Source organism: Rhodamnia argentea, chromosome 10 (genome assembly GCF_020921035.1).
Source record: "Rhodamnia argentea isolate NSW1041297 chromosome 10, ASM2092103v1, whole genome shotgun sequence".
Classification (NCBI taxonomy): domain Eukaryota; kingdom Viridiplantae; phylum Streptophyta; class Magnoliopsida; order Myrtales; family Myrtaceae; genus Rhodamnia; species Rhodamnia argentea.
Window position 1 is genome coordinate 23949261 of NC_063159.1, and position 11990 is coordinate 23961250.

At 38.5% G+C, this 11990-nt stretch overlaps 1 protein-coding gene across 2 annotated transcripts; it reads right to left on the minus strand.

The window, feature by feature from the left end:
- Positions 1-3532: 3532 nt before the first annotated feature.
- Positions 3533-7612, minus strand: LOC115735112 (nuclear transcription factor Y subunit B-1-like). 2 transcript variants are annotated; one of them, XM_030666202.2, is made up of 7 exons: positions 7445-7612; positions 7033-7269; positions 6785-6914; positions 6461-6466; positions 6223-6306; positions 6019-6069; positions 3533-3886 (listed from the first exon to the last, which is right to left on the minus strand). In XM_030666202.2, exons 2-7 carry the CDS (start codon positions 7245-7247, stop codon positions 3848-3850), a joined length of 525 nt encoding a protein of 174 aa, XP_030522062.1. In that variant the 5' UTR covers positions 7248-7269; positions 7445-7612; the 3' UTR covers positions 3533-3847. The 2 variants fall into 2 exon arrangements, with proteins under 2 accessions (XP_030522062.1, XP_030522063.1); XM_030666203.2 differs by lacking the exon at positions 6019-6069.
- Positions 7613-11990: the final 4378 nt, after the last annotated feature.

Genomic DNA, 11990 nt, shown 5'->3' on the forward strand with positions numbered 1-11990 from the left:
CATAATTTTTGTACGATGTTCACTTGAGTGTCATAACTTTCAAAACGTTCACTTAAGTATCATAACTTTCAAAAATCGTTCACTTAAGTGCCATGTTGACGTGGATACCGAAAAAGCCGACGTGATAGCCAGAAAACCGACGTGGCTCACCGGAAAGATGACGTGGCACGCCGGAAAGCCGACGTGGCACGTCGAAAAAGTTACTATAGCACTCAAGTGAACGATTTTGCTCCGATATGACACTCAAGTGGACAATTTTTTAAAATTATGGCACTTAAGTGTATGTTTTGAAAGTTATGGCACTTAAATGCACGTTTTGAAAGTTATGGCACTCAAGTAAACGTCATACACAAGTTATGACACTCATGGTGTACTTATCCCTTGAGGTCGTGCATCGGTCTAATGCTAGGAGTTTGGAACTGTGAACTTTTAAACTTCGCGAAAGATTAGGTTTTTTTCAAAATATAGTTCCGTTTATTTCGCGAGAAATAACTTATTTAAAAAATATTTTTTAAAAAATGATCGCTTGTATCGCTTAAAAAAAAATCAATTAATGGAAAATGTTTTCTAAAACAAACAATTTTAAAATGAGTAAATTAGTCAGGTTATCATTTTCCGTCCCTCAATCCGAAAATAATTAATAAAGAAACTTAATTACACTAATTCGACAAGTTTCGAGTTTTGATTATACTTTTTTCTTACGTACTAACATTCAATTGCAATCTCTCGATATATTTTAAGATTTTTAGTACACTTATTTCGAATTTATTTTGTTAGGTCAAAAAGACGTTACAGAAACCTTACTTTTTTTTTTTGTTCTTGTCACCAAATACGTTTTTAATTATCTCCTTACTGTTTTGCTCGACCCCACGGAAATCTTCTCCATCGCCACCTCCAATCAATTCTTCTCCATCATTCAACTGACTCACCAACAATGCCGCTTCCATCCTCTCTATCGTTATTATTGTTTTTTCCCCAAAAGGAGAGTCACAGCAATTGTTCTAGAAGTTTCAAATAACAACTAATAATGGTAAGCTATTAATTTTACAATCGAAAAAATAAAAATAAAAACAAACATGCAAATAATAATATTAAGAGTTAAAACCACGAAAAATCACAAATTAATACACATATGATAAATTTGTCCAAACTAATTTTTTGACCACAAAATATCCCAAACCGATACTCGCATGACAAATTTACCATCCGTTAGCTTTCCGTTAAATCTTATCATCAAATTGTTAAGTTAGATGATACGTGGCAATTGACTGGTAAATGAGTTTGGGATTTTTACCCCTTTTTTTTTTGTTATAAGTGTATCAATATGGGGCTTTCCGTGGTATTAACCCAATCTTACGAAAGCTAACGGAGGGTAAATTTGTTACAAGTATATCAATTTGAAATTTTTTGTGGTAAAAAAATTAGTTTAATGTAAATTTATCACATGTATACCAGCTTGAGATTTTTCGTGGTATTAACCCTGGTATTAATAACTTCAACATAACAATAATACTAATAATGAAATCATTATCATTATTTACAGGGGAAAATGGTATGTTCAAAAGTTCCGATAATATATGGATATAAATGTTGTTAGCCTCACACACAACACCTTAAATGCATGTGCTCAACACGGCACCACTCAGCATAACCACGATCATACCAAAGGCTTAAGCGATAGAACTGATATAACAACAGTGGCCCAACGTACGCAAAAGGAGGAGATCAATGCGCCCTCATCTTTCATGGAAGTGGACCCACGAACAACACCACCTGTGCACACGGGGAGCGTCGGGGGACTGCGTTTTTGTTGATAGGCCTCCTCCTTCTTCTTTTTTTAATAAGGGAGAGAAGCTAGCACATGCTCGCATAGGCAAGTAGACCCGTTAAACAGGTGGACCGAGTCAAGTCGAGTCGAAAATGGTTTGACCCAAATAGACCCAATTTATATGCAATACAAATTTAGGGATCCACACCAAACTTTTTTCCGACCCGTATTTCTAAAACACTTTCATATGTATCGCGATCTAGGAAATCTCCTACCCAAATTAAAGTGAGAGTACGTAGTGAGCGAGCACGAGATTGAATGAGGATGAGAGAGAATGAAGAGAGAGCCATAGAGGTGCGTTGAGTCTAACTAAGTTGTAAACTCATTCATGATCCATTTATGACACATTTAACATGCATATCATGTTTCAAACCAAAAAAAAAAAACATTGTAATATTTTTATGACTTATTTGTTGAATATAACTAATTCATATAGTGAGACATCATTATATATGTGTTAAGAAATGGGTTTATGACTTATTTTGAACACACAAGGCACGCCCGCAAAGAAGGTCTAGACGGGGTCATCTCTATGGTCATGCTTACATGAAAAAAAAAAAAAAAAAGAAGAATAAGCTGTGCACACCCAAGCCATATGAGGCCAAGTCCCTTTCTTTTTCTAAGTTTTTTATAACCATAAAGGGAGATTAGCGTTGCCCTGACTTGTTCCGATTGTCACGGCACGGGGTAAGCCTCCCAACGGATGCTAGGAAGACCTCACCCCCTACCTTTTTAGCAAGTAAGCTTTCAGGATGGAGTTGGTCAAAAGTTTTCTTTTCCGAACGAGTGCCCGCTAATACAAATTGGCTCTTATGGGCTCTCAGCAGTGATTTCAACCTTCGCCGTGTCCAAAAAGAAGGTAGCATGTTAGGGCTCACATTTTGGACACGACCGTTTACATGTCAGTGCCTGCCGTCCACGGCATATGGTTCAGCTTGTTTATGTTATAAATAAGTGAACTTGAACACAAACAACAATTTTGCAATGTGGAGATTGACTTCTGTACCACAATTATAGCATACTCTTATGCAAACCGTACCGATCATGCCGACATGACTCCTTCACATACATCCGGACACGTTTATACACATTTGAATACATTTTTACCCGGTTTATATGGAGTACATTCGCCAAAACATTTAATGACATGACTACAACAGAAAGTCATAGATTGTCGCCCATAATCACAGAATCTAGCTATTAGCTACAAAGATCGATTGATCAGCAAATAACTAGTCATTACGGTCAGTATTTAAAAAAATGTTGCCCATCTTTCAGCCACACGTCTCTCGATCAACTAGGATTGACTTTCTAACATGATAAATCGCATTGAAAAAATAGCACAATAGCTCATTACCAAACCGAAAGATGTATTGGCCAAACAATACGTCACTCCAGCAAGCTCGCAGAACGCTTAGCCGTTCATAGGGAGCTAGACGTTCCAACCTCATTCTCAAGGGAAAAGTACAAAATCCAAACTCAAATCATCATCGCGACAACACTCATTTACTAGAGGAACGCTTCTCTGACATTTTGGAATTGATGACTCGATCACATACAAATATAATGCAATTGCACTGTATGATCTGAATTGGATTCGGGATTATACACTCAGACCTCGACATTGTCATCTAAACATGGACGCGCATACCAATTGGTCACAAGTTTCTAACTCAGGAACACACAAGACAGCTCCGACAAAACAGAGCTAAAACGAAACTTCATTCTCGTCCTCATCGGGTGCCCAATCTAAATGGCAATAAGATAAATACTTGCAGGGGTTACCTTTCTACATTATCAAGTAAATCTAAACCAGACATATATCAGGCCGAAAGCAAATATGATGCAGATGCTAAAATATACAGCCCATTGGAAAACGACTCCAAATGAACACAATTGACAGAGACCACCCTAAATCGTCCACAGCACATTGTACAAATATCTTGATGCCAAGATGAGTTGAACCCTCAGAATGAGTGATGATTTCTTCATCTCATGCAACAGGACTGGAACACATGATTATTCTGCGCCATGCATCGGAAGCGCAGGATGGTGAACCTATGGAAAACACCCAAGGAACAAAATCATAATGAGGAAGTGGAAAGTACTCTTTCAATGTACGAATAGTTTATAACTCAATCACCAGTTATCTTTCAAGAGACACAAATAGAAGAGGTGGTAGCAACAGCCAATCTCACGACGGATTTTCACTAAAAATGAAGTGGTTCCAAGCGTGTGTCATGAAAATACACAACTTGATAAGACTCCAGACGCATTTCACCTTGTGGACATCAATTATGCGGATTAGCATTATATTTTCAAATACCAAATAATCACGTCACAAGTTTCAAATCTAGCAAACATCCTTTATAGAGCAAAAATGATAGTAAAGTAGTTTAAATGATAAAATTAGAACATTAAAAATTAATGATCTCTACTTGCAAGCGAGATCCAAGAATAAAATAAGAAATGGTCTCTCCGACGCATAAATGGTCGTGAGTTTGCGTTCTCATCATCTTTTGTAAAATCAAGTCCACCATGAAGTCGGTTGATTAACCAAGAGGAGGTAGGATCCATTTCTCCTCAAAAACATTCTTTAAAAAGATCGATCTATCTAATTAATTGTTCAAAAAGTAGATTCAAGGTTTATGGGCTGTTAAGAATAGGAAGGAATAAACGCGTGAAGTTTTCTTATAGAATATGAGTCATTTATATCAAAATAGACTGGTCTTAGTTACTTGTTCTATGGATATAAGTTATCATAATACACAATAATAATTGATTTTATTGTAAGAAACCTTACTGCTATGCTAATAAAGCAACAATATTTGGGTGGTCTTTGTTCATCTAATTTGTCTATGAAGTTCCATTTTAGGAAAACCTCTATTATAACCTAATTTAAGACTATTGTGACACTTAGCTATTCTCCCACTACACAGCTTTCTCTGTTACTATTCTCTGAACCACCCATTCATTTCAAATTTTTCCATTACTATCCGACTCTCTCAACCATCCACCCAGGGTCCTTGTCTTTGGAACATAAATATGTATGCCCTCTTACTACTTTCATCGACATCTTATACTACTTCCATCTTATGCTGATTATTAGTGCTTTAACTTCTCAATAACCGACTCTCTTTTTTCTCTCTCTTGGTTTTGCCTCTCCTTTACAGAACCAGAGATGGCCTCTGTAATCCTGCTTTTAAGGGGCAAAGCAAACATACAAATATACAAACAGAATATTATCTATGACCGACCACGTACGATTATTCGGGATTGTCACTGTCCTTTTACAAAATAAAGTCCATTAGCAACTTTTCCAAGGACAAATCCATCATGCCCCTCATAAAGCTGATGTGAACTGGAGGAATAAAGCATGCATTAAGGAACTAAGATTAACAGGGTTATGCAAAACAGTAAAGTGATTGAAACTGAACGTGAGATGATCTATTCCATAACTTTTCCTCAGTTGATTTAGCTTTTCCTTCTACAGCAACACAAAACTTGAAAGGTTTTGACGAAGATTCTTAAGGCCCTTCTCAGAATGAAACAAGGCCCAATGCTTAGATAGGAAGAAAAAGGGAAAAAGGGCAACAGACAATAGATGTCTCAAAGGGATTCTTGGAACCATCAGATCATAGGGAGTGATAAGGAATCGGTTAACTAGGACACAATAAGCCATTTTGATTATTGTTCAGCTTCAGCAGATTATAAATTCATGCTTGTTTCGATGCTTCTTTAAAGCAACCCTTTAATATTGTCAATCCATGTATGCTTGAAATTCAAAAAATTGCAACCCAGTAAGTATATGCTGCTAAGTACAGCAAAGGAGGGGTAAAAACTGATTGAATTAGGAGACACAAACCACATATAATCAACGTATCATGCTGAAAATTTGCCAGCACTTGCAACAAGCTTGCTTATCCCAGAGCAAAGCACCGCATATATAGATCATCTCTTGGAGCTATGATGACTAAATTACTCCCTACTCCCAGGAAACCAAATTCTATTGAATAAAAAGAGCTCCTACCAAGCAAGCATCAGCTCAATTATTAGCTTCATGGTGTGGCGTCTCAACACAGGATATTTAATGTATATGACCAAATATACAACAATTTAACATCATCTGAGAAAAAAGCAGGGCAAAATACAACATTCGAGAGAGCCAGGAGGTATGAGATTAGAGTTACTTGAGAATGGGAATAGTTGGTGCCGTGAGAGAAAGAACCTTGATGAGCAATCTTCCAAATTCATCAATGCAAATAAGAACAAGACAACATAATTAAAATCACAAATCACAAAGCAACCACTGCTTCAAGAAAATTAAGATATGAAAACATGCATCACCTTAAAAGAGACACCATATGCAGATTAACAAAATGCGGAAAATTCACCTGGGCATTAGGAACTGACTGTACCGCCGCACCATCTCTTTTAGCAGATGCTTCCCCACCTTTAGCTGAACCCTTGGAATCCCCCTACCCAAACCAATAATTCAACAACTCAAGCATGAGAGACATGCTACAGTAGTTACACAAAAGGACTACTAGGTCGGCATGCTAGGTCAAGTCAAGAATAATGGAAGTTCAAGAAGAAAACAAATCAAGGAGTCGGGAATAGTCTGACATTTACCTCCATCTGCAAATCGAGCAGAACCCCATCCAGCAGACAAAAAAGACGAGGGGCCAAAACAAGAGAGAGAGAGAGAGGAGAGAGAGAGAGAGTCAGTTATTGAGGAGTTAAAGCAATAATACATCAGTACAATAATTTATAACCACCTGATAAAAAGAAGGCAATTATTTCCAAATGAATTACAAGATCCATAACCAATCTCGTCCTTATGATTACGACACGAACCTAAATCTCCTTCCTCCTCAGTAATGGTGCTTCTTCTTTTCTTTTTTTACAGAGAGAAAAAGCAATCATAAGCCATCGAAACAGAAACGAAACACCAACCTCCCTGTATCGGGCAAGGTAAATCTTAAGCGGGTCCAGGTAATCCTCAAACCCTAAGGTCGCCATGGCCCAGAGCAAGTCATCGCCGTTAATCGTCTTCCTCTTCTCTCTCTGGCACTTGTCACTCGCCCTGCCCATCCAATGAAAGGAAAAACGCAGGCACACGTGCATGAAAAATCGCCAAATCGAAATTGCATTTCCACCGGAAAAAAACAGAAAAAAAAAAAAAATTTCCCCAAGCAACTGACTCGCTGGTGACGAAGCTGATGAACTCGGAGACGCACTCCTGCACGGTCTCCTTGGCGTCCTTGGCGATCTTGCCGTTGGCGGGGAGGGCCTTCTTCATGATGCGGCTGATGTTGGCGATCGGGAGGTACCTGTCCTGCTCGCGGACGCCGGAGCGGGGGCTGTGGTCGCCGCTCTCGTGGCTGCCGCCGCCGGGACTCGCCGGAGCATCCGCCATCGCGTCGCCCGGGACCGAGCAGCTGGAAAGGAAACGGCGAGCGTCGTGAGAGAAGTCCCCATCGTCCCCGACGGCGAAACCCTAGCTCGTCGAAAGCGATTGCGAGAGCCGGGGACCGGGACTGGGACTGGGGCTGGGACTGGGACTGATAGCTACGATTGAAATTGAAGGGAACTCTGATTAAAAAAGCAAAATACCTGTGGAAGTTGTAATTGGCGCGAGAGAGGGAGGGAGGGAGGGAGAGAGATCGGATGGTGTCGGGAGGATCGGACGCTGGATAAGAGAGAAGCGAGGAGGACGATGGAGATGAGAGTGCAGGTTTGTCCAACACCGTTGATTCTTTTAACCTCCTCTATTTCTAATCCCCCCCCGCTTTTTTTTTTCCTTACTTCTAATGCCCCGTTTCCTTTTTATAATGGCGGGCGCTTTTTAATATCCCCAAATTTGACCACCTTGTCCCCGTGGATGCACAACAAATTTCCAAATGTGCCCCCAACCATTTTTTCCGTTTTGACTTTTCCGCAACGTCATTTAGTCGGAAATTGCCGACATGGACATCGCTGACATGGCACCGAAATTGCTCACATGGCACAGCCGACGCTAACATGGCACAACCGACGCTAACATTGCTAATTTTTAATAATGTTTAAATATTTTCAATTTTTTTTATTTTCTAATTATTTTCTTTTTCTTTTTTCTATCCACTTGGCCCAACGGTTGGCCGAAGCGAGAGGGCCGACGAAGCTCGCCACTATCGCCTGGCCGGCCTCACCTTCACCGGACGAGGTTGAGCCTTGCCTAGATCCGGCGAGGCGGATCTCGCTCGGCCATGGCGAGACGGGCCTCACCGTCGCTAGGCGAAAAGTGTACCTAGATCTTGAGAGGCGAAAGCAAGCAAATTTCTATGTCCGAAGCTTGAACAGAGCTAAATTAGCATCGATCTCTTTCCATAAGCAGTACAGACCCTCGAATGCCCCCTGCTTTCTTCGGCAAAGCCGAACATGGAATTCCAGAGATGGAAGTGGGGAATAGAAACAAATGGAAAAGGAGGAGGACATAGGTCGCGCGAGAAGAAGAAAAATCGAAAAAAAAAATTAAAACATTATTAAAAATCGACTACATCAGCGGTGGCCATACTACGTCGGTAATTTTCGATCAAAATTGACTTGAAGAACTAAATTGTCGCTGAATTTTGATTGGCATAGTTTCTATGTGAAGGTTGTCAATAAAACTCCCTGTTTAAAGCACGAAGGTAGTGTTATGATCATCCGAGAGGAGAGAATTAGGCTTCAATGCGGGCCTGTGGTCGGTCACTGACTGTCGCCGGGACCAACCAACGATAGAGGAGGAAAGAAAAGAAAAATGATAATGGGTGTAGGGAGGATAGAGAAGGGAAAATAAAAGAAGGAATCATTTTCCTCATTTTTTATGGCTTTTTTTTTAATTAATGAAAAATATTTTCCTTTTTACTAGTTTATTTTATGTTGACCGAACCCCGAAATATCTGAAAAATAGTTTCCAATAAGTTATTTTCTTCAAAAGGAACGGAGCCTTAATTTCAATACTTAATGAACTAATCAAGGCTAGTAAACCAATTTTCTAGGCTAGCTAAGTATCCCAACTTTCAAAGTTATATTTGCTAACATTTCTAGTGATTGAATTAATTTCACTTGGAATATTCAACGGTGCTGATTGCATCTGGCAAAGGGATGTTTTTTTTTTTTTTGTCGGACTGGCAAAGGGATGTTAAAATGGAACAATTTAACTCATTTAGTTGTTTTCCTACCAAAAAAAAAAAAAATTCATTTAGTTGTACTGTATCCTTAGATTCTTTAGGTAAGGGACGGTCTGGTCCCCTCTTTATGGAAGAAGATAAAAATTCTTATCGGCCACGTCATGAAAAATTATCAACAAAGTCTTAAATATATTGTAATTATGTTAATTCAGTCATAAAAACTTTTCTTTGACAATTCAGTCTTAAACCTTTTGTATTTTTGTCAATTCAATCATTTGACCAACTAACGCTTGCTGACATGGCCAATTTTAAATAATTTATATTTTTTACCTTTTTATTTATTTTTATTTTCATTTTCCTTTTTTTTCTTTTCTTTCTCTTTTGTTTTTTTTTCCTTCTTTCCTCTAGCTAGCCACCAAGCACAAAGATCGGCCAGAGGCGAGAGTTAGCGAGGTAGGCCACCGGCGAAGCTTGCCCTCATCGTTGGTGGGTGAGGTCGGCCTCACCCAGCCATGGTGAAACTTGACCTCACCGAGCGACGATGAGGTCAAGCCTCGTCAGTGATTAGTGAGGTTGACTTTGTTGGCGGGATAAGTATACCATGAGTGTCATGACCCGTGTACGGTGTTCATTTGAGTATCATAACTTTCAAAACATTCACTTAAATCCCATAACTTTCAAAAATCGTTCACTTGAATACTATAACTTTTAAAAATCATTCACTTGAGTGTTACGTCAACTTTTCCAGCTTCAAAGTTAGCTTTTCCGATGTGCCATGTCAATTTTCCGGCGTCTACGTCGGCGATGGCACTGAGGCGAATTATTTTTGAAAGTTATGGCACTCAAGTGAACACCGTACAAAAGTTATAACACCGATAGTATACTTATCTCCTTCGTTGGCCCTACCTCTAGTCGATCGCTAAGCTCAGCAGCCAGTTGGAGGAAAATTGAAGAAAAAAATAAAAGAGAAAAAGAGAGAGAAAATGACAGGAAAAATTATTAAAATGTTATTTAAAATTTGCAAATCAATGCTAGTCGGCCAAATAGATTAAATTGGCACAACTATAAAAAGTTTATGACTGAATTTGTGAAAAAAATAATTTCAGACTGAATTAACTTAATTGCGAAAAAAATTATGACTTTTTTTTTGTAATTGTCCTGTCACATCTCGTGCACGATATTATAAGAAAGTGTTTTAGTCGGCCGTATTTCTCCTATTATATGATTAAAGAAGTGTTTCACGTGGTTCTATGTTATGAACGAAGGAATTGGCGGCCAAAGTGAAAACTGTAGTCGCTTTTAATGAAGGTGTTCCACTTTTCTGGTGTTCTGCAGATATGGTACAATACTGGATTAATTCTAGGACACTGTCCAGTCAATTCTAAATTTATTGTACGAATGCCAATGTCTTAATTTTTTTATTTTTTCAATTTATTCTTTAACATTTGCTCGAAATTTCAATATAAATATTTCAATTAATTTATGTCGAAAATCTCTGATACAAAGGTCCAATCATCGTTAGTAGTCCTACGTAGCACATTTGCCATGTCAGCGATTTAAAAAAAAAACTAATTGAAAAAATGAGGAAACATTCTAAATAAGAGCCTAAAGAACCCTCATTTTCTCAAATAAGGGTGTAAAATGGATATTGTTTCACATAAAATACTATCTTTATTTCAAAGAAGGGCATACTAAGGGCATATTTATCATTTTTTAATTATTTTTTTTATTTTTTTCCCCTTTTTGTCTTTTCTTCTTTACCTTTCATTTTTTTTCCCCCTAGCTCCTCGCCGGTGACTAGTCTCGTTGGTCGGCCACCGGCAAGGGCCGAGCTAGGGGGCCTCGCCCAGCCCTTGCTAGTGGCCGATCTACGCTTGAGGCTAGTATCGGCGAGAAGCTAGGGCAAAAAAAAAAAAAGAAAGGAAAATGAAAAATGAAAGGGAAAGAAGAAAAGAAAAAAAAAGGGGGAAAGAAAGAAAGAAAAAGGGAAAAAAGGGAAATGACGAAAAACTCCTTGGTCGGGCATTTGTTTGAAACAAAGAGAGCACTCCATAAATAAGATCCACTCCAGACTATTATTGAGAATTTTCTCAAAAACTATATTGAAATTCCATGGAAAGTTTCAAGAGTGAATTTACAATTATTTTTTTTTTGGGCGAATAAGACTTACAAAATTAGGAATTTTAGGACAAAATTGATATCTATACATTATATATAGATCCGACCGGGTAGCTCGGGTTAAAGACATTGTATGAGATTGTTAATTCCAATTGCTCGACAACCATCGAGCGCCTGAGTCCTAGCATTTTTCCATGGTTAGCTACGATTTAGTCTAACTTTGATGCTGGGATTGGATAATGCTCGTACATCACAAAGTTACAACGAAACAGTTATCTTCCCTCGAACATTCTTCATTAATCCAACATTATACGTATTTCAGCTGGGCTTCTCCAAATTCACCAGCCATACAATCACAGACCCAACTGTAAATGCTTCTCTACGAATGCACGTTTTTTTTTATCCGGGAGGGAAGGTTCGATAGATGCGCATGTAGAGGTGAGTAAGGCGGATCAACCGAATTGGGAACCGCTCGGACCGGTTACAAATGTGATTTTTGATCGGATTCCCAATTTCAAGATGGATTCACCAATTATTTTTTATTTATTTCATAAATGTAAACCAAATTATCCACCGATTATTTCAATTTGTTTCTTAAATATAAAGCTACCTTTAATGAACATATTAAAATTAGAATCTGTGTTGCTTACCCTTACATATAATTTACTGAGTCCATTGAACCGCCCAAAAACTGGACCAGATCGCTCCAAGTCTAGTTCAAGTCCTTGTCCGATTTCCCAAACCAGGAACCAATCACCCCTATGTAAATGATATAGGCTAGATTTGTAGAAGCAGATTACTACACAAACCATCGAATAAGTGGTGAACCTTATTCTACATAAAGAAGACCAAACCACAAAACTAGTTAACTACACATGAAAAAAGCACAC